Source organism: Diabrotica undecimpunctata, chromosome 1 (assembly GCF_040954645.1).
Source record: "Diabrotica undecimpunctata isolate CICGRU chromosome 1, icDiaUnde3, whole genome shotgun sequence".
Classification (NCBI taxonomy): Eukaryota; Metazoa; Arthropoda; class Insecta; order Coleoptera; family Chrysomelidae; genus Diabrotica; species Diabrotica undecimpunctata.
The window spans coordinates 61,016,701-61,041,100 of record NC_092803.1 but is presented as its reverse complement, the minus strand read 5'-3'; the positions used below and the strand labels follow the sequence as shown (position 1 = coordinate 61,041,100).

Here is a 24,400-nt window from a genome sequence, read left to right as displayed (position 1 = left end):
TATATTATATGGTTTAAAATAAACATGACATAAAGTTTTTTAAGTCCTCTTTTTTTTCTCTCGTCTACTTAGTAGAATCCAGACCTTAATATTTATGTAGTATATGTACCCAATATAAATGTGACAACTTCGTATTTCCCACTTCGTTACTGTTGGATGTTACTGCCAGCCAAGTGCCAACGTGCCAGCAGTGCCAACCTTCTCGTTTTAAGTTTAGTATCTCCGTTCTCATTTTTTTATTTTATTAGATTTAGATGAATAAACATATTTTATTTTTTCTTAAATAAACGAATTGCAAAACATTATGAAATTTAAACAAAATAGTATATTTTGAAAAATCTACCGATTTTACACCACAATCTACCGATTTTTTTAACAAATTCTACCGATTTTATTTTTTTAAGTTTGGGAACACTGCTCTGTTCTGTGGAGTGTGGAATGTGTGGGTGTGGAGAGACCATCGAGGTGCCATCGAGCATCGAGCAAAAAGACAGGGAGAGACTAAGAGGAGACTTTATCAGTTTTCACCTTTTCACCACAGAATACACCAATTCTATGTTTTCACGATTTCATCACGTTCACGTTTATCAAATGTCGGTATATCGGTCATATAACCTCCAAGTAGTTAGTTAAATTGATATTGAAATACCTGAGTATTATTAAACTATGGAACCGTATAACATTAATACACTTTATACCTTTGATACCGAGTACAGTGCTGATTCCGTCGAATGGTGTCCTCATAAGCCAAACCAAAATATATTTGTTTGTGCAAACTATCAGCTAGTGGACAATCCAACAGGTAATCAGGTTAGTTCATGGTTACAATATTCTAATATACAAGTACCAATAATTAGGACACTAGGTAAAAATCGTTATTTTACCATTTCATATACATTACATCTTAGTGAGATGAGACCATCTCACTAAGTCTCAAAAACTATATATGATTCAGGTCAGGAAACTAAGTGACATAATGACTTGTCCAATTCTGTAAAAAATTCATTATTTGTTTGGTATATAGCATAGGTTTTGTCAGTTTTATTCCAGTTTTTGTTTTTTTTACAAACATTGTTGCATTAATCTTTAATGTTATTAGCAACATACATACATATACAAAATACATGAGATAATTTACTTAAAAATATTAAATTTTGTTTGGTATATTAATGTCTTTAAGGAATGTCTCCTAAGTTTTCTTTTGTTGATCCAATAATCTGTTTGGTCAAGGCAGATAACTTACAGGTGAATTTTTTGTAAGGAATTTAATATTTCATTTTTCAAGCCTAAGAAAGACCAATGTTTTACCTGTAACAAATACAAAAAAGAATTGCAACAAGAAAAAAGAAGCAATTAAGCTTGATTATAGAAATCATTTAGACAGAAAAGAGGTTGCAATGAAAGAAAAAAAAATCAGACAAACAAATAGCGAATAATAATAAAAAATTTAATTCAATTACATGTACTATGCAAAGCATTTTACAAATTCTATCATCACAAGTAAGTCTTTTGCATTATCTTTAGAAAGCTGAACCTATAATTTTACAGTTTACGAATCTGCTCCACCAAATAAGGCATTCTGTTATTTTTGGAGCGAAGTCAATAGCATTTAGTATTTAGTCAATAGTATTTAGGTCAACCGCAGAAATTTCTCTTAATTATTTTTAAATGTTATAAACAAAGACATCATATTTTTGATAACATTTCACAACAATATTTAGTGACGATGATTTGGAATAAGTTTTACTTCTTTTTGTGTATATCAATAATTAGTGTTCATTGACAAACCCACAAAACAAAATGTCTACTTATTTTCGTAACTGAAAAATATTTTATTTAAAATATTTTTCAGTTACGAAACTGTCAAAGTTTAAACACGTTTTTTAAAGTTCCTTACGGATTTTTATAAACATTTAAACAGCGTTAAACAGATAAATTATTCATCGACGAGTTAACAATACGAAGCGAAGTGCTTTAATCACAATGTGATAAGGAAACAAGTATCAAATGTGGTTTAATATTTCAATAGTCTAATTTAATTGCGGATATATTGGTGTAATTAAAGAAAACCAGTGAATATCCCGAGAAATAGATGAGATTCTTTTTTCTTTCTTTCCAGTTTGAGAGAGGGTCTATTAGGTAGTCTTACATATCTGACAACTGCAAATAATACAGCCCAAATAAAAGATTCCTACAAAAAAATTGTCAGTTTTGCAACATCACTGATGTATTTATTATTTTTTATTAAAATAAAATTGAGAGTTTTTCATTAACATTCTTCATTTTACAGATACGTAGTTTTATGATTATTTCGATTAATACTTTTATTTATAAATTTATTTCTCAGTCTATGAAGTATAAACAAACAATTGATCGCATTCGGTTGTTGTCGACATTACTTCGTTTCCTAAACTTTTTCATCACATGTAATATTAACAAAAATTGTAGTATTGTGAGTTGACTAGGTAGCCCATAAATAATTATTAATTTATGATCAATTATTTTCTGCACATGTTCCTTTATTTTTTCATTGTACACTCTTGATGGTTTGTTCAACTCGGTTATTTTAAATAACACTACATAATTTGAATTTTATTGGTGGATATTTTGCACCTACATAGTACATCCTCATCATCATCATCATCACTGGCTCGACAACCCTTTTTGGGTCTTGGCCTGTTCCAGGATTCTTCTCCATTCTGATCTGTTTCGTGCTTTTTTTCTCCAGTTTTTTATTTTTAAGGTTGTTATATCATTTTCTATTTGTTCTAAGTATCTCAGTTTCGGTCTTCCTCTTGTTCTTTTTCCTACTGGCATCTGTTTGAATCTTTTGTTTGGTATTTCGCCTTTTTCCATTCTTTCTACATATCCTATCCAACGCAGCCGTCCTATTTTAATGAATGTTATAATATCCGGATCCTGGAATATTTTGTATAGTTCAGAGTTGTATCTTCTTCGCCATATTCCGTTTTCTTTTGTGCCCTTATATATGTGTCGCAAGATTTTTCTTTCGAAGGTGGCTAACAACGTTTCCTCTCTTTTAGTGAGTGTCCAGGTTTCTGAGCCGTATGTGAGTACCGGTCTTATTAGGGTTTTATATATTTGGCATTTTGTCTTTCTTGCGACGTTATCTGATCTTAGGTGTCTAATTAAGCCATGGTAACATTTATTTGCAATAAATATTCGCCTCTTCACTTTCTCCGTAACGTTATTATCAGACGTGACTAGGGATCCCAAGTATATAAAGTTTTTTACCCCCTCTATGTTGTATTCTCCCATTGTTATATTTTATGGCTGCCTTATTTCTGCGTTTTTACTTACCTGCATATATTTTGTTTTGGTCTGATTGATTTTACTAGGACATAGTACATCCTACTTCTGTGTAATCCACAAAGTCGCTCAGTATATATTTTACTAAAGTATTGTTTAAAGGATGATTCTTGGTTTTTTTTTTTGTCAAATTTTTGTACAGGAATTTATAAATTGGTAGTAATTTATTTTTGTAAAATTCTGTATAACTCCTGGTTTCAATAAATGCATCTGTGAATGGGGGTGAATTTTTTATTTTCCAATATGTATTAGTTAAATTTTCAATGTTTAATAATGCCAGATTTGGTCTGACGCAGTGTTTCTCATCTTTATACTGTATTTTTATGCTAATAGTTGTTTACGCAATTCTAATGAGATTTCATTACACTTTGCTAGCATAACGTTTGTTGGAGTTGATACAATTGCAGTTAAACATATTCTTAAGCATCTGTATTGTACACGATCTAATATTTTTAAATTCGTATTGCTTGTTGATCCATACATCCAAGACGCGTAGTCCATGACTAAATACTCATACATTGCTTATGTTAGTTCATGAAAACAATGTTACAATCCATTTTTATAACTATAAATGTAAACAATTTTGTTTTCTTTTTTTGCCTTGAATTATTATTTTGTTATTAACGTTTATGTGTAGATATTAGAATTTTGATTAGTGTTATTTAACTATTAAAATACTTCGAAATCAATTTTTGCAATATCACTTTGTAATTTAAAATTATTTCATTAATAAACAGCTCAGTTCGGGCGAGTTGATTGAAAAAAACCATTCTCATTTATGTAAACAGACAGAGAGTAATGGTGTGTGTATATATAAAATAAATAGTACTATTTATTTAAGTTTTGTTATTTATTAATCCTTTTAACCCAAAACATATATTAATTTGTCCCCAAATATGTGTTGCCTTTTGTTGTGGCATATCAATCTGTTTATTTGTTTTAAAAATATTATCAAAAAACCTACCCACAAATTTACTATATTTACAAATGCCATTTAAAGATTAAAATATTGAAAATTTAATTTTCTCAAAACATACATAAAACCATTGTTTAAAAAGATTTTCTTTTTTAAACAATGATAAAACTTAAATCTTGACTAAAAAATAAACCCCCGGATGAGTCTTTTAAGACGATGGCAATCGAGTCTATTTTAATTAAATATTTAATCCTTTTCTAACAAATCATATAAACAAATTAAATATCTAGTAAACTAAAAAAAATTTAAAAAAGGCAGCATTTACTTACATCATTTAAATCGATTACTGACCGATTTATATTTATCAAGTCTCAAATTACACTCGCGATCATAAAATCCGGGCCACCTTGAAAATTTCAAGTTTCTTGAATATTTTTGCATCTAGTGCAGTAGTAACCTTTTTTTAGGCTAATGTATTTTTTATTTGTCATCAATGTTTGATTTGAAAGAAAGAAAAAAACGGTTTTTTTTATTGTTTTTATTGAAAAAGCAGAAAACAAACCAAATTGTTAAAACAGACACACGAAAGAAAAAAATGAAAAATACAGAACGTGGTAAAATATCGGTGGAATTTCAATGACTAATATCGTGTATTGCCTCCCCTTGCTCTAATAACCTCTTGCAGACGACGGGCCATATTCTCAATTTTTCTCCGGATTATATGTTGTGGTATGTTATTCCACTCTCTCACTAACAGATCCTTAAGCTCCTGTGCGTTGTTAGGAGGAGGTGTATGGGTTTGTAATACGTTGTTTCAAATCGGCCCAGAGATGTTTGATGGGATTCAGATCCGGAGATCTAGCTAGCCAGGGTAACCTCGTAATTCCAACCTTGTTCAAGTATTGCATATTGATCCTGGCAACATGCGGTCGCACGTTGTCCTGCATAAAAACTGCGTCTTCTCCAAGACCTGCCATGGTGGGCGTAACATGTTCTTCCAGAATCTCCGTAATGTACCTTCGTGCAGTTAAGGACCCATTTTCGATGAAGGGTAATTCTGTGCGGAAGTCGGAGGATACACCTCCCCAAGCCATGACCGAGCCTCCACCAAATGGCATTCTTGGAGCAATGCAAGCTTGTGAAAACCGTTTACCGGTTCTCGTCCAAATTCTTACACGTCCATTGGATCCAGTTAGGCTGAAACGGGATTGATCTGAAAATAACACTTTGCTCCAATCATTAGTTCCCCAATGCGCGTATTGTCGGGCAAAAGCTAGTCGTTCAACTCGATGCGCACGGCCAAGTGGCGGTCCTGTAGCCATTACCCGAGAAGATAGTCCAGAAGAACGAAGTCTTCTCCTGACTATTGCAACGCTAACATTGCAATTTCGTACTTCTTGTAGGCAATTTCGATGCATAACCGCAGTTGAAGTCCGGTTTCGTAAAGCCTGAAACACAAGGAAACGGTCATCTCGTGCCGTGGTCGTTATTCTTTGTCCAGAGGCAGGTCGTCTGGTTAGCAAACTCGTCTTCTGAAAGCGTTGAATCACTCGTTGAACCGTAGAAAGGCTTACGCCAACAGTTCTTGCGACTTGCCGTTGAGTGTGACCGTCTTCCACAAACGCAACAATGCGTGCCGATTCAACAACAGTCAAGGCATTTTTGGTAAAAAATAAACAATAATAAACACTAATGGTGGCAATAATAAACGTTTGTTGCGTTTGAACAGAAAGTCGAAGCACAAATGAGACATTTAAAACAAGCGGCAGTTACAGGTACCGTTCATTTTGGGAAGTGTATAGTTTTCCGCGAAATCGGCATTATTGGAATTCTTTATTTCAAAGGAAACCGCTAAGCCGACAACAATTCTCAGAAACATACATTAGTTTGTATTTGTGTTATTATTATTTACGATAAAGCTCGTAGAAAATGAAATAACGGCGATTTTCAAGGTGACCCGGATTTTATGATCGCGAGTGTATATAAACAATTTGAAATATTCTCTCGAAATAGTTAAGTTATCTTTCACAAGACGAATACAATGGTAATAACAATAAGCGTTTTATTTAAATCTTATATTTTCTTCACAATCTGGCATCCGTGTATAGGTTTTTATTAAAGATCGGACATTTGAAAATATACTGGAGTAGAACTCTGCATATAATTAAATTTCTGTTAATAGTTTTTGAAATTTATTACTAGAGGCCGCCACCTGACGGAAGATTAAAAGTCAAAAACGTTGCTGGTAAAGGTTGTCTAGCTATTCTTTTTTAAACAATGCTGGAGAGGACAAAGCTAAATCCCTGGGGCCGATAATTCTGATGTCATTTGAACTGAATACTGTAGAAACAATTCTTGATGGTCATATTACGGATGGATATTTGTTGAAAGTCTGATACGTCACGGACAATATACGTATAGAACAGGATTCTCTAAGGAATCGCCGTTGTATAAGCTTGTACAGGAGGGGAACATTCTGGAAAACCAAGAGGTACGGCTGGGTTCATTTTTCAATGTCGAGAGAGCAATGTGGCAATACCTCCTATCAGAAAATAGAACAAGTAACAAAGGAAACAGTGACTCCCTTAATAGTAGCTAGAAGCATTCTTGGAAAAATGTGGCGTTTAACACCAAACATGTATTGATTTTATAACATGGCGGTAAAACCAACAATAACATATGGATTAATGGTATGGTGGTCAAAGGTACAGCAAAAAATCGCATCCCCAAATTAAGCGAGGTGCAAAAACTTGCTTGCTTTGGAATTTAAAAATCTGCATATCGATATAAGGAGGAAGGCGAGAATGGGATATTACAGACTGCGAGAAAACCTGAGAAACAATCAGATAGATCAAAATCAAATTAGGAATACTCCATGACTTTTGACCATATGGTATGTACTTGATACAGACCTAAAGTACTTTTCTAAGTGGATATTTGCCGCGAGAGGGATGAGGCAGAGGAAACACACAACCAAAGCTTCAGGGTATACCTGACATATAGTTGACTCTAAAACTGCAGAAGGGTAGGGTGTAAGAATATACGGTAGTGGTGAAGATTTCTATTCCACTAGGAGAATATACCTTTCTATTCCAGGCAGAGATTTATACAATCTGTGGCTCATTTCAGATACTGATAGGGTTTGGTAATTTGACAATTTTCAGAAAGGTAGAGATTTTATTTACATAAATGACAAAATTCATTAAATAAAAGATCCAAGATCTGGTTTTACTGTTTTCAGTTGCGCAAGCGCCTCTAACATAATGTCCACTTATGTAACCGGGACAGACGGCTTTACGTGCCCTCCGAAACACGGCATAATTTTGGAATTAAAGAAATTATCTGTATGCGATCTATAGTATCAGGATTATATTTGTGTAAATTTGTTGTGAAATGCAATTTTTTAGTACTATGTTGTTCAAGTCTGAATTTTAATTGATTGTTTATATTTTAATCTAGAATCCACTACCAAAAAAAGAATAGGAAGATTGTTACTTTTCTCGATTGACTCAGATTATGGATTAAAGTTACTTCAGACTATCGATACAGCAGCAATACTGGATCAGAAATGGTGCCACAAGAAATTATGGAATTGTTCTGTTCTTGGAGTTACTAATGCTGAGAGGAAAGTAAATATTTATAAGCTTAATAACGAAACATTACAACTGGAACTAATAACCTCATGTGATGTAGACACAGATGTATCAGAAACTTTAGTTCTCTCATTGGATTGGTCAACAGCTATATCAAAAACTGATAAACTGGAAATCAGTTGTAGTGATTCCAAAGGAAATATTCACATTCTTGAATTACTAAATGATACTTTAGCATTAAAGGAAAGTTGGCATGGACATGATTTTGAAGCGTGGATTACAGGATTCTATTACTGGGACACTAACATTATTTTTAGTGGTAAGTTATGAACATTATTTATTTTGTTGGCAATAAACTAATTCCATATTTAATCAATATATAAGACTTTATATTATTTTCTTATACCGTTTTTCTGTTATTTTATTATCTCTATCAATAATTGTTCGACAATATTTTATCAGTTTTTGGTCTGCTCTAATTTGTTTGTGTATTCTAACCTCTTATATGCTTTTTTCAATATCCTGATTCAAATATTCACGTCTTGATCCGCTTTTTCCATGAATCTGACTCTGGTTCGTTCCTTTGGACTTCTTTCTATTCATGTCTGTTTAGTTCGTTTCTTGGATTTTTCATTTTTCTGTATCCATTCTACATGGCCCATCCAGTGTAATCGCCCAGTTTTTATAGATATAACGTTATGTTATTTCTTAAATGCTGTGTAGAGTTCGAAGTTATATCGTTTGCTTTCTAGGCGAGAACAAAATCATTGTTATCCTTAATTCGTTTATATATGTATCTCAGAATTGTTCCTTCAAAGGCAGCCAAGAGTTTTTCATCATTTTTTGACAATATCCATGTCTCTGATGTTAAGGCTGGTCTTATAAGAGTTTGACACTTTTTATACATTTGGCACTTGGTTTTTCGTGAAGTTTTTTTTTTTTTTTTCAGAAATATTTCCTTTTTTTTATGTAGACAACTCCGTCTGGTTTTCAATGGGCATCCAGTAAGTTGTCATTCCATCGTTTTCGTGGTCTTTCTACTGATCGTCTTTCTATTGGGGAACCGTCTTGCGCCATCTTTACTGCTCTATTTGATCGTTAAATTTTATTCTACTATTTCCTACCCAGTCCTTGATGTTCTCCACCTTGCATCTACGTCGAATATCTGTACTTCTAGCTCTGTCCCATAGTGTCTTACCATCAATTTTTCTAAGAGTTTTCATCTCTGCTGTTTCTAACATTCTTTTTGTCCTCTCTATGTCAGATCGTGTTTCTACCGCATATGCCATTATTGGTCTGATGAAGTTTTTGTAAATTTCTTCGGAAATATAAATAAACTTTAATTACTCCATTTATCCTCTAACGTTTCATTCAGGTTTAGACCTAATCTCTTTAAATTTCTCCTTTTGATGGAAGGAGGATAAAAATGATTTTGGACGTTAAGCCCTAAAATTGAAGTCCATTCTGTAACTTCAATCGGAACCTATTGTATTCTATTTCTGTTCCATTAAATTTGCCGTGGGCTAAGATGACTAAGTCATTCACCTAGGACATGATGTCTGTCGTTGCTGAGTCTAGCTATCATCCAAGACCATATTCCACGAAAAAGGAGATGTTTTGATCGTGCTACATATCCTGTCCATCTCAGTCTTTCTAGAATGGACACTTGTTGGACATATGAGCTCACGGATTTTATATTTGAAAAGGGAGTAACTATTCATTCGCTAAAAAATTAAAATGCTGTTTACTCTTCTCTCAATTCATGATAAGTACTCATGAGCTAAAGCAGTAACAAGCATTTCAGTCTCTTCTCAAATCTCATAAGTACTACTCTAAGTATTTACAACTTTTTTTCTTGTACAATTTTACTCCTTAAAATATATTTTCAGACTAATCCTAAAACTAAACGCGAGCCGGTTTTATAGGTATCCAAAAAATATTCGAGAATGTTCTAGTGAAGGGTTGAAATGTCTCCGGTATTCAGCACATGTTCTCGGCTGCCGTTACACTGTCCCCTTTTTTGCTCTAACGATCCCAATCAAAAATTCTCAGCATCTTGGTGGCGAAAGCGACAGCTCTATACAAGCCTTGAAAGAAGAGGCTTTTTTGGTCAATATGTACAATACCACAACAGTAATAACTATCTTCTAAACGCAGCATTTTACCAACTCTTAGGAGCTGATTTTTCAACTCGTCAAAGCGATCGAACTTTTTATTAAATAGATATTAACAGGATTTTTTTGTCATCATATGGTCATATTTAACTCATCAAAGCTATCGAGCTTTTTATTAAATAGATATGACCAAAAGATTCTTTTGGTCATATTATGGTCTTGAGCTTTTCAGCTATTGGCTGCTGCTTTTATGTTCTCTATTGAGGGGATTTCTTTATGTGTTGTGTGTTTCATCCAGTATTATTTCATCCTCATGTAACTGATTCACTCTCTGTTGAAACTTTAAAATAATTCGAATCATCTTTTTAGTAAGTATATTTATTTGTGATGTCAGTATGTCTAATCTTTGTCATAGCAAATTCTTGATCTAGGTCTAAATTCCTTTTTGCTTTTACTTTGCTTTTACTTTTTTGTTCACAAATTCTTTGCCGGTATTGCGAAATCGTTTGGCTACATCGTTACAAAACATTATTGTTTTGCTCTTCTGAAGAAACATTTGATTTATTAGTTACCCACTAGTTCCAACAAAAGGACTTAAATTATCCCCAACTCTATCATTCGAGTTACTTGATGAAGAACTATTCGATGAAGAGCTTCTTGAAAAGAGCTCTTTGATGGTTTTATGGTTTGACCTCGCAAACTATAGGTTTTACTTTGCACGCCAGGAACGAAATGCGGATCTCGGTCGGAATCATCGGAAAAGTCGCTCTGGTCTTAGTGCATCGGTGAAATGTAATATTGCCTTTGGTTGGATTTTGTAATCGGTTTAACATTACTGACTTTACTAAAGGAACTATTTACGTCAATTTCTTGAAGTACTTGATGACTTATCGTAAAAGGTGAAAGTCTCTGTGGCGGTTATACTTTCGCAACGTCACTGTTTTCTATCTGGGCATCTAGTTCATTGTTTGTACTCTCCAGTGACAATAACGATGGTGAAGAGTTTTCCTGCTCACAATCCTCAGCATTTGTTGCCATAGCAAGCTGTAATTATCCACGACTCATAGGTATTGAATCAAGTAATTATTAGAGTAAGTACATATGTACTTGACGCAAGAATGTAACGAAGAGTGTGTTAACTCTAAATTTATAAAATAAAGTAATTAGTAAATTTTTTAATAACACTGCTACACATTTTAAATGAGTTATTACGGTGATTGACAAATAGATAATGTCGATATATTAATAGATAATGTGTAGGATGTCAAAAATAATGACCTGAACCAATAATAGTGTCGTTAGTAAAAATGCTATTTTAAAAAGTGCTGGTGTAAATCAGTAATAGTGTAATAGCTATAAAAACAACAATTTTATGGTTAGGTTCAAATCAACAAGAATGTAATAACTCGAAATATAGCTATGAAAATTACATCCTGATTTAGAAATAACGTGGAAACTCGAAATGATGAGCAAAGCAACACGTGCGTTCCCGATCACTGTTGGTCGCAACTAAAGGTGACGCAATATTGTGAGGAAAATGACGACAATCGGTCAGTCATGAATAACGTCTTGTGGCGTCATCTCTTACTAATTTCTTGCAATATTAAAAAGACAGTTTTATTGACTTGTAGGGAATTGAATTTTACGTATGGATAGAGTGTTATCTCAAGTTCGAAACATTTTGAGTTGCGACACTATTGTATTATTAGTGCAATATCTTCATAAATTTGATACATTCAAGCAAGCATTAATTTCATCAGCAGCTATTGATCTTGGATTGACCGGCAGCGTTTAAAGAAAATATCCAGCCAATAGAATCATTGCACATCCGAAAATTATCTGATTGCTGCGTAAATCTCCAATGTTCGTTTGTGAACCATCTTACACTCATCCTAAATTATTATTTTACAATTTTGCAGCACTGTCGCCATTGATGTTTTCGTTATGTTGCATGTCAGTTTATCTATAGTTTTCGAATTAAATGGCAGTTTGAGCGCAAAATAAGCCTTCTAACAATGTAACAGCGATCAAAAATGATAATATTGCCAGAGCAATTTAGCTTAGTACTCGAATCGTATCTAAAATAAATAAAGTTAAGAATGTTTTATCAGTTCCGCCGGATGCATTGATAAAAAAGATTCATCCATTACTGTCATTTGTTTTTATTATCGTATCGTAAGCTGTTTTTTGCTGCCAATATAAACGTGGCACCCTACTGTGTATGGATTAACTCAAATCATTCTATTGTATTACCGTTCTTGTTCAAATTTATTCAGCATCTTGCCGAACATAATCACGCATAAATCCTCCAAAGATATTGAAACTTCATTGTGTTTATCTGAGAAAAATTTCAGTTCTTGGTTTGCCGCTATTGAACGTGCATATTCAATGCAAAATGGCTTCATTCATATTTTTTTGTATTTGTTCCACAAAATATATGGGCTCGATGAAAAGCACTTTAAAATTTTGATGGCAAATACTTATCGAAATTGATGCGAATTAGATAAAATGACAGCATCAGCGAGTATATAATCCCAATGGACATCATCCTCTAATAAATGTAAACTTCACAGGATTCTCGATATGTTTTGCACAATTCACCATTGACGGTTCGTAGAAATTGGAATACAGTTAGTCCACGAACATTTACTAATACCAAATGTAAGTAAAAACATTCGTCATTGCTTGGGTGCACTGTATAAATGCGCCCCAACGCGTCGGTGATGCATGGCACCACCTATTAGTTCTGTTACGATTTAAAATAATGAAAAAAATTGCTTTTATGTCGTGTCTTGCATCTTTTTTTTTATTTATTTAATGTCGTCCGAACCACTGAAGTTATAGACGATAACAATGGAAAATACATATTAGAACAAAGGAAGGTTATAATATTGATTACATACTAACATGAAAGAAGGTTGATATATGTAATTTGTTATACAAACTAGATTTTAATTTAAATATCTTTTATGCCTATAGCCGTCAAAAACTTTATAACGTTGTTTAGATGATTATTGTCTCTACGTCTATGTCGCTGGGAAGATTGAGTTTACTTCTTGTTTCCTGGAAAATTTGACATTCGGTTAAAATATGTTTTACTGTACTGTTATTTTGACACTGGTTGCAGTATAGGGGGTTGTTCTTGTGATTCGGTAAAGATGTGTATGGCGGGTGTGACCAAGTCGGTGTCGAGTAAAGATGACTTGTTTTTTTTAGGTAACAAAAAGGCTTGTTTTTGTAAAGCATTGCCTTTAATTTGACGTAGTTTTTCGGAACACTGCGACCATTTGTTTTGCCACGCACAACTATGTTTTTTAAACACAATTTAAGATCACTTGGCACTATTTTATTTAGTTGAACTTGAACATTACTTGTCGCTGCTTCGTGAGCTAGACGGTCCACAACCTCTTTACCGTGTACTCCTCCAATATGAGATGGAACCCAGATTAATACCACGTATTTGTTTTCCTTTGCAGCATTTTGAAGTTCTTTGTAAGTGTCTCTATGAATAGGGTTGCTGGAGTATACGTTTTGGGTGTCACAAAGGGCATTCATTGAATAAAATTATGATTGTGTAATTTCTCTGGTCCGTTTTTTTATTGCATTTTAGAGCTTCAAGAATTGCGTATAGTTCTGCATTGGAGATAGTCAAGTTGTTATGCCACTTAAATTTAGCATTATGAGTATTAGAGAAAATGGCTGCCCCCACTCCGTCCGTTGTTTTTGATGTATCTGTGTAAATCTGTCGGTAGTCGCTGAATCTATCCATAATATCTTTGAAGTGGTTTATTAATATAGCTGGTGGGGATTCATGTTTATTAAATTTTGATAGATCAGTGATCACTGGTAGTTTATTTACAGTCCATGGAGGAGGAGGGTTTTCGGAATGGCGGTATGTTGTCGTGAATATTATGCTATATTTATGAAGTAAGTAATCGGTTAATTCGTTCGTGAGATGAGAAGTAATGGCTGAAACGATTGTTATGAACGTTATGGTAGACTGGGTTATCTGGAGAGGATAGAACTTTACAAGCAAACGACATTTAAACAATCTCTTTTAAATTCTAGAGGGGTTTGCCCTGACTCACAGTATATACTTAGTATGGGGCTTATTCGAAAGGCATCCATACAACTCGCAGTCCCCTATTTTAAATTACATCTAGTTCTTTAAGAACAGATTTCTTGGTTGAGTTATATACCACTGAGCCGTAGTCAATTTTGATCGAACTAAGAATGAAAAGATTCGTAGAAGAGTTGCCGTATCGCTGCCCCAGGTGATGTTCGACAGTGTCTTCAAAATATTATGTTTTGCTGGCAAGTACCTTTTAGATTTTTAATGTGACTTAACTAATGTTTTGTCAAATGTAAGACCGAGGAATTTTATTTCTTTTACAAAGATCAGATTCTTACTATTCAATGTTAAAATTGGATTATCCGCTTTTTGCTTTTTTGAGAAGAGTAAGCTTAATGTTTTTTCGTTAGACAAGCTGAGTCCTGTTTTGTCAGACCATTTCTGGAGATTATTTAATGAGCTTTGAAGGATTCTTTGGGTGGATTCTAGATTTGTTCCTCTTAGTAGGAGAACCAGATCGAGTGCGTACAGTCTTCCTTTAACTGGTTGTTGACATTGTTACAAGATATCGTTAATTGCAACAAGAAATAAAGTTACACTTAGCACCGATCCTTGGGGGGACTCCGTTTTCCTGGATTCTTGTTGATGATAGTGTTCCATTTGCTCGTACCTTAAAAATGTACTGAGTTGAAGAGAATTTTGAATAAATTTTAGGAATTGTCTATTAATACCCCAGGAGTAAAGGTTTTTTATTATACCATATCTCCATGTGAAATCGTAGGCTTTTGTTATATCGCAGAAAATAGCTAGACAGTGTTTTTTGGTAATGAGTGCTTCGTGAACTTCGGATTCAAGATCACTAGGTTATCCGTCGTTGATCTATTTTGACGAAAGCCGTTTTGCTTCGGAATAAGTAATTTTTTATCTTCCAGAAACTATGTAAGGCGACGGTTTATAATATTTTCGAATAGTTTATAGGTTGACGAGATTAGGGATATTGGTCTATAGGACTGGTGATCTATTTTCGGTTTTTGAGGTTTAGGGATTATAACAATATATGATTCTAACCAAGAGTTTGGAAAGTAGTGCTCTATCCACATTTGGTTCAAAACATTAAGGAGGTATGTTCTAGCGTTTGTGCTTAGTTTTTGGAGAAAAATTATTAGTATATCATGTGGACCCGGAGAAGAGTTTTTTACGCCAAACAATGCATCGACCATTTCTTCTAGTCTAATTGGAGAGTTCCATCTTTTTGAAAATTATTTTTTATACAAACTATGTCCTTATAATAACAAATACAACAAAAAACTTTCTAATTTGGTGCAATCATTATGAAGTTTTTCGCGTCTATATATTTCCCTGATATATTTTTATTTATATAGATCTACCCGGCGCCGGGGCTATCTATTAGTTATATTGAGATTTAAAATGACGGAAAAGACAAAAATTGTTTTTTACGTAGTTCCTTATAATTTTTAAAAAAATGTCTTATATAAATCTTGTCCTGGTAATAACAAACACAAAAAAATTATCTGAGTTGATGCAGTCAGTAGTTCTGAAGTTGTGCCCCTACATTATATTTCTACGGTTTATTTTTATTTATATAAATTATGGCGACATCTATTAGTTATATTGCGATTTAAAATGGCGGAGAAGAGAAAAATTGTTTTTACGCTTCTCCGTACAATTTTTTAAAAATTGCCTTTTATACAAACCTTCTCCTGACAATAACGAACGTATAATAGGAGGATTTATCCAATTTGGTGCAGTTGTTTTGAAGTTATGCGCGTACAAATATTTCGATGATTCATTTTTATTTAAATGCTGATGATTATTTACTTATTTTTATTTATTTTTATTGTAGGAGGAGATGATAGTATGTTTTTAAAATATGATAGAAGACTAGGATCAGAGCCAGTATCAAAAAATAGAAGCCATGAAGCAGGAGTCACTTCTTTTCATTCAAATTCTTCTAAAGAATATATTATTGTAAGTGGAAGGTAAGTTTATGAATAAAGCGAAAAACCTGTTGAACTAACCGTAAAATAACGGCCCGGGTCCGAACCCGGCACAGACCCTAGCAAATTTTCAATTTTTAATTTAACTGAGCTCATACCGTGTTTGGAGGGCACATAAAACCGTCGGTCATGGCTGCGTAGTTAACACTAAACCCTGAGCCAGAAGGTTACACGAAGGACAGGTGTACGATAAGCCCGTTGGTGGCAGTACGACCGGTTATAACAAACAGCTTCTGAAATAAAAAATCCTATAATAAAAAAGATAAGAAGATAAATTATTAAAAGATATCCATCCATCCTATGGCTCTACAGTCCAATTCGAGCCTTGGCCTCCGTCCAGCAAAACTCCCAATTCGCTACGGTCTGTAGCCATTCTCCACCACGATCGACTGCCACCGAGATTTCTTGCATCCTCATCCACATTATCCTCCCGTTACTTTCTGGGTCTTCCAATAGGTCTCTTACCCTACATTTTTGCATTCAACATTTTTTGGAAGCCTATTTTCTTCTATCCTAAATACATAGCTTGTCCATTGAATGCACTGTAGGCGGACATATTGAGATGATTTAATATATATTATATATTTCATAATTGTATCGCCACCTGTTTTTCTCATTTATAGGGCCTAGTATTCGTCTCAGTACCCTTCTTTTAAACAGGTCCATGCGATTTACAGATTTTAGAGTCAATACTCAGGTTTCACATCCATAGGTATCACGTCATATCGGTCGGATTATGGTCTTGTAGATTCGTATCGTAGTTCTTTGATATATGTCTTGTGATTTAAATATCTGGTTCATAGAGAAGTACAGTAAAACCTCTGTTAACCGAAATAATTGAGGGGGAGGCCGTTTCGGATAACAGGAATTTCTGTTAAAAATAACATTGTGTTTTACATTATTCTTGGTCAAAGTATTGGTATTAAAAAATACTATGATGTGGTTTAGTAATGTTTTCTGATAAGTAAATACAGAATAAAGTAATAAAATTAAGGAAAATGAACAAGTTTAACATGCTTCTTTAAAGAAATTTTTTATTTTCTTTTGTGTTTTCGTTTGACAACGATGTTTTGCAGCTATATCTCTCCATCGTTCATTTGCAGAACGTCATGAGTTTGCCTCATTCGATTGTTCGACGAAACGTAAAGCAATCTGAAAAAGACACAACTTTATGCAATGACAACAAAAATTAAGAACCTAGTCTTGTCCCTAACTAATTAGGCCTACTGTATAAAATTCTTACCACAAGAACCATATCAATGATGCCCTGGTTGATGAATTCACTTTCTGAGTCATCGGCTGCTAATCACTCACGTATCTCTTCTTGGTTAATTTCGTCACATCCCGGCAAATTTTTTATTAAATGTTTAATTTCTTCTGTCGTTTTTTACCATTTTCTTCTTCAGGATCGTCAATAAAAATCCAATCAAAAGGTTTGTTCCAGCATTTTTCCAAAGTTTAAGATTTGATCTACTCAGCACACCAATAAATAAACAACATGTTTCATTCTTAAAGATTTGAGAATTTCGGGAACACTTTTGGATTCATTCGTCTCCTGTAATAACATATGTCTTAGAATGCTCCTCTGTAATGTCTCTTGAATATTTATATTACTCCCTGGTGTAACAACTGAATTAAGCTCGTGACATTCGGTGGCAAAAATCTGACAACTATCACTATTTTGTATATTTTGGGGGTGAGTTGGCGCATTGTCAACAAGCAACAATTCGTTGACGGGAAGGTTTTTTGATTTAAAAAAGGATTTTACACTTGGGACGAATTCATTTTCGAACCATTCTGAAAATAAAGTGGTCGACATCCATGAGCTTTTTTGGCTGCTATAAAAAACTGGAAGTGCTTTTTCGGAAATATCTTTTAGAGCTCTTGGTTTTTTTTGATTTCCCAACACACATAGGCAGCAATCGGTGAGGGAAATTAATGGAATTGTTACGTTTTGCGATAAAAATTTACTTATTATTGAAACTGTCAGCCGTTTCGGTTAAACGATGCTTCGGTTAAGGGAGGTTTTACTGTATGCCATATTGACTAAGATGATTGTTCTGCTAAGTTCTGCATCGTCAATGTTGTCCCCAGTGATGTTGCCTTCTAAATAGATAAAACTATGTAATTTTGCTAAGTTGTCACCAGTCGTGTAGGGTCGTGACAGACCTATTTGTTTAACATGTGATTTAACTTCCGTCTAGTTGTTCTCGCCTGTTGTTTTGGTTCTGTTAATGATATTTATGTCATCTGCATATACTGCCAGATGGACTAATTTATTGATAGGTGTGTTATTTCTACCTTCTGATGGTTTTCTAACTATGTATTCTAGAGCTAAATTAACAGTGTTGGCGCCAGTGTTGTTTTAGTCCTTGTGATATTTGAAATATGGGCTGGACACATTGCTAGGATGTCAGATCACGAATACACGAAGAGATTAACATTTTCAAAACCAGAGGGCACAAGAAGCAGAGGACGACCGCGAATGAGATGGATTGATGATGTGGAAGAAGACCTACAGATTCTAGGGGTTAGAAGATGGAGGGAAGTTGCCAGGAATCGACAGGAGTGGCGACTTCTTTGTGAGCAGGCCAAGATCCACAACGGATTGTCGAGCCACTTATGATGATGATATTTGAAATAGGTCTCTCATCTTATATTGTATCTGTATCTGACTGACTTTCTCGTATTTCAAATTCAGAGGCTTTGCTTAAAACTTGCTTAACCATGAATAGTTGGTCGATGGTTGATCTTCCTTGCCTAAATCCTGCCTGATATTCTCCGATGATCTTCTCTCCTATTGGTTTTAGTCTATAGTTAAGTATACTGATAAATATTATATATCCACAACACGGCAAGGAGATTCTCCTAAGGATTTGACAGAGGAGTTTATCATCCTTTTTATCGATTGGGCAGATGATACTTTTATTCCACTTATTTTTTACATTTTCTCTTTTCTCCATATTCTGTGTATGGTTATGAAGATGATTATATATTCCTCATATATCCTTTTCGTTATTTCCATTGCTTCTAACTTGAACAGTTCTGCGGGTATTCCATCACATACAGGGGTCTTGTTATTTTTCTGCAATATGATTTTCCATTCAACCTCGTCTATCGTTGGCCGATTCGATATCTCATTCTCTTCATTTTCAGCATTTTCCAATATTTCATATTCTGTGTGTTCTACATTATCATTGTGAAAATTTTCGTTCGGCAGGTTTTCAAAATATGTTTTTTAAGTTTCTTTAATTTCTTTAGAGTTATTGGTTATTTAGCGGTTTTCATTCCTGTACAGATTAGTTTTTGGTCTATATTATTTTTTTTTGTTTAATTCATTTATATGCATTTTCGTGTTACGTGAAAAGGCACGTTTTCGTGCCTTTTCTCAAGTTCCAATTTCCATGTACGTTAATTGCTTGTTTATGTGTTTTCTCTTTTTTTTTGTCTATACAGTTTATTAGCCATTCATGTTTTGTTTTCAAATATATTTTTTTTTCTAGTTCGTCTAGTCAAATATATTATATGTGCTTCATTTCGTTCTTCAATTCCTTTTTTTAGTTCCTAGCATCGATTTTGCAGCAGATAATCTGGTTCTACTTATTAGGTTCCACTGGTCTTCTAATGTTCTCTCTTTATTTCCTTCATTTCAGTCAGCTTCATCTTTATTTCTTCTTCAAATTTCTCTGGAGTGTTTGGGTCTTTTAAGTTCCCAGATCTAGAATTTCTTTTCTTGGTTAATTCTCCTTAGCCTGTCAGCTGATCCTACATCTGAAGTGTACCTAAGCTAGAAGGTGGTCTGAGCCGCAGATGCACCTCGTCTACTTTTTACGTTCAAAATGCCTGTTGCTGATCGCTTTTCTATCAAGACGTGGTCTATTTGGTTCATAACATCTCGTCCAGGGGATATCTAGGTGCCTTTGTGTATGTTTGTGTTATTAAATATGGTAGGGAATATAGTAAAAGAGATACTTAAAACGTAAAGGAGTTAAAATGTACGTTAATTGTTTGTTTATGTGTTTTCTCTTTTTTTTTGTCTATACAGTCTATTAGCCATTCAAGTTAGTTAGTTATAAAAAAATTACAATAAACAATTCTCCGTAGATAACTTCTTATAGCCTCGTCATATGTTTTTTACGTTTTTTTTTTTGGCGATTTCAACGTTCTACTTTGTTCTTTTTCTTTTTTGATATTGAAAATGGTTCTTTCGCAACACCAGTCATCAACGAAGTACGCCTTACAGCAGCACTCACATTAAGTTGTTCCGTATTTTGTAAAAAAACACAAAACATTCAACACTACCAGTTTAGCGTATCCAATTAATAATTCACAGGGTTTAAATGTATGAGACTCCATACTCTCTGCTCAAAGTCGGACTAAATACTGAAGTGTAGTTTCGTTTTCCAAGGGTACATTCACCCATGCCCCTTCGTAATTACATATTACATGCTTGGAGGTTTATCTCATCATCATAGTCATTAACATCTTATCAGATATGTTGTGGTTCATCATTGAGCTTCAGCAACTCTGTTAGTTTCATTAATGATATTTTTCCATTGGTCGCGGTCATCTGTTACATAACTGCCTCAGTATACTGTTTGTTGAGAAGCTTTTTCGTAATGTCTGCCCATCGCTGTGGAGATCTGCCGCGTTGGCGTTGACTCTAAAGCCTCCCTTGAACCACCAACCGCTCCATGCTGTGATCACTTCGATAGATATATCCAAACAACTTTAAAATTCCAGAGTACGCAGTACTACTCGTAGAGAGACGCTGATTGGGTTTAATTTCATCTAGAACTGAGATATTCTTATGGCAGGCCGTCCATGGAATTTGAAGCAGTCGTCTCTATGTCCACATTTCAAAAGCGTCTGTGCGTCGTCTATCCAGTTCTTTGACTGTCCATGCCTCGCATGCATATTAAAATATCGAAAAGACCAGAGTTGAAACAAGTCTCTTCTTGTTTGTCAGGTTGGTTTCTTGGAGTTTATTATATGCTCATTAGGACAAACAAGTTTATGGCTACATTTGGTTGATTATGTTAATGATTATGTATGATTATGATATGAAGTAATTCGCAGTGAAACTTTTACAAAAGAAATGTTACTCTTACGAATATTATTCAATTTTGCGTAAATCGAATTAAGTATTTATTGCGATCATGCATTCTTGTTTTTAACAGTTTTGACTTTTATGTTGTTGTTTTCTATGGTCGCTGTTTAACTTCTAAGATGAAAACATTTAATTAAACAGTATTTTAGCTTTTCAAACGTGGATTTCGACTAAATGAATAATTAAGATATGGTGTTATTGTTTCATATAAATTAAAAATTGCAGAATTCATAAAATAGTATAATCGATATGTCCCTTTTAAAAGCTTTCTCTCTTTATATTTGAAGCATACAACAGATGCATTCTAAAAACATGCCAACGCTGCCAAACCGAAATATTTTAATTCTTGGTTGACATTTGCGGCTATATTCAGATTGTACTTTCGATAAACTCAACCAAAATATTATACTCGTACTGTCGGGCCATGCATTTGATCCAAGCCGGTTCTGTGCGACACTCTTGAGTGAGCAATCAACAGCGGGCGAAGGCACAACCCTGTGTGTTTATTCTCCATAATAATCTCTCCGTGTGAACTTCACTTTCGATCTATTGACTGAAAAGCAGGCAGGAAAACTGTAATCAAGCTTGGCAAGGAGCGAAAAAGGTCCAGCGAGCAAGCATTAGCGGAGTAGAGTGGAAGAGGTTTCAGTATCTGGTTAAGGAAGGAAGGAAGACTCGACAGCAGACGCTAAAATGTATTCGAAAGCCATAAACATAAAAATACATGCTGATGATGGTTAAGATGCAGTTTTTATATGAAAACATTGCAAGCGATGAAAATTTTTATTTTTATTAATAATTATTCTCTGTTTCAGCTATGATGAACACATACGACTTTGGGACATTAGAAGAATGAAATCAGAAATTGAATCTTTAAAAATGCCTGGAACTCTATGGAGACTGAAGTGGGACCCTTTCAATCATGATAAATTACTTGCAGCATGCATGCTTGGAGGGATACACGTTGTAGATACATCTAATAGTAATAAACTGGAGATAGTAGCAAGTCATTATGAACATAAAAATATCGCTTATGGTGCAGATTGGTGTTATCTTAGTAAAAAAGAATCTGCTACGTTTGAAGGACCTGGGGAACATATTATTGGTAGTTGTTCATTTTATGATCATTTATTATGTATATCAAAAGTTAATGTTGATAATAAATAACCTTCCATTGTTTTTTTAATTATTACATACATACATAATCCAGTCTTCACTCTACAGTTTATAATGTGAAGGTTTCAAATACTCATGTCTTTCATTTTTAAAGGTAACCGCGTATTGGGTCGAGGCGGTACGATACGGACGGTATGTACGTTCCGCACATTTTTAGGGTACTGTGCGCACTGATTCGGTCAGTACAGGGCGGACGGTTGGTTGGTAGGAACAGGTCTCTTCCTACCTTTCGTGCTAAGAGTATTGGGAGAACTGTTGTTTAATGTTGTTGCTGAGTGATGACAACAAATATTAAATTAAGAAGTTCATCATTTAAATTAAAAAGTTTCCTGTCAGTAGGAGAAAAAGAAGAAAAGATAAAAAGTCAAAGGCCAGATTTTGGATTCAAAAAATAATTAAGCGATTAGAACTAAGGGAGTTACATACCCTCCTGACTGGATCGAAGATGATTGCAAGTTCTTTCAGTATTTTCGGATGACCCAAATGAAATTTGAGGAACTTTTAAATGTCGTGAATATGTAATTTCAAAGAAAACAAATATAAAAAAAAACAAAGAGACAAATATCACAGAACCAATGGACTCTAAGAAGAGATTAAAGTATTCCGGATGCCGCAAATTGTACAGTTCAGGGTAGTCCTGCAGTAAAATAATTAGTTTACAGACATTCATTAAATCAATCACTTGAACAACTTAACTGAAATGGCGGAAAATCCGTACCGATTCCTGCGCACTCTGCCAGAACAGGGGATGAGTTATCGGTACGTCATCTTAAGATGTATTGAAAATCTGTCTTTCGGACTTTTCAAAAACAGTAAAAAATAAAAATCGGCCTGTTCTGACCGTGACGTCCAAGTATAACCATCACAAGGGAAAACAATGCTAATTTTTTTTTGAAAAATTTTGTATCATCCGGCCGTGCCGTCCCGACATAGTGTGTGCTAACCTTAACGGCCCAACTTGTTAATTGACTCTCCTTTTGAATCGAGGTTTCTCTACTGGCGTTGTTATACTTTTTCTCTATAGTAAAATGCTGAGGTAAGCACCACGAGACGGCGTCCATCAATTCGTTTCTAGTCATCATATATTTATTATAAGCAGGTTTAAATTAACAACTGCATTACAAATAACTAGCAAAATACAGATATTAAATAGAAAGTAAAAAAGTGGAACAGTAGGCGGTACTGTAGACTAGGGTGGAGCTTCATGCTATGTTTTCTGTATTTTTAAAGTTTAAATAATATATTTAGAATTAAATAAAGTAATTTTATATTTTAAACAAATTCAATAAATTATTATGTTTGCTCATAACGCCACTTGTTGACGTATTAACAAAGCATACGTTGTTTACTTATGACAAACCTGCCAAATTCAGACTAAATATTAATAATAAAATATAAATAAATATCACTTGATAGTAAATTTAATTATTATATAAACTAAATATATTTTTAAAAAATCATTGTATTTACAAATGAAATTTATTTAAAAAGAGCATTATTATAAAAATTTAAACAGATGATTCAATTTTGTTATTAATCGGATGACATTTATTAATTTTATTAACTTTTGACAATCGTTACGAATTCAATCTGTTAGTGACAGATATTCTTTAAATTTTTTACTTTTCATTTAATGTCTATATTTTGATAGTTATTTTTAATGCAGTTTTTAATTTAAACCTGCTTAGCGTAAATATATGATGATTAGAAACGAATTGACCGAGAGTAGTGAATCGATGTCAAGAACCTCTATGACGCCATTTTAGGGCGCTAGTTCCGTGACGCCAGTATTCGCTCCGTGCGTGACCATGGTAGGGGTACCTTGAAACGATGCCAGCGTGCGTAGCGGCGAAATATGACACAATTGGACCTATCTTTTTACGCATAAATTTTATCAAAAATGTGTGCAAATACTAATTGCGTATTTAATTGTGCTAATAATAGCAAAAATAGTAAGTGTAGTTTTTATAGGTTCCCAAAGATTACATATAAATTAGAGAAAAGAAAAAGATGGATCCGTGCTATTAATATGAAAAAGTAAATATCACATAACCTCATTTTTATGCAAGTG

At 33.9% G+C, this 24,400-nt stretch overlaps 1 protein-coding gene across 1 annotated transcript; it reads left to right on the top strand.

Annotated features, from left to right (window-relative positions):
• Positions 1 to 422: 422 nt before the first annotated feature.
• On the top strand, positions 423 to 22,332 carry LOC140449993 (diphthine methyltransferase). The gene is made up of 4 exons (XM_072543414.1): positions 423 to 802; positions 7,706 to 8,158; positions 15,890 to 16,025; positions 21,969 to 22,332. The coding sequence occupies exons 1-4, from the start codon at positions 667 to 669 to the stop codon at positions 22,318 to 22,320; spliced, it is 1,077 nt and encodes a 358-aa protein (XP_072399515.1). The 5' UTR covers positions 423 to 666; the 3' UTR covers positions 22,321 to 22,332.
• The last annotated feature ends 2,068 nt before the right edge of the window (positions 22,333 to 24,400 follow it).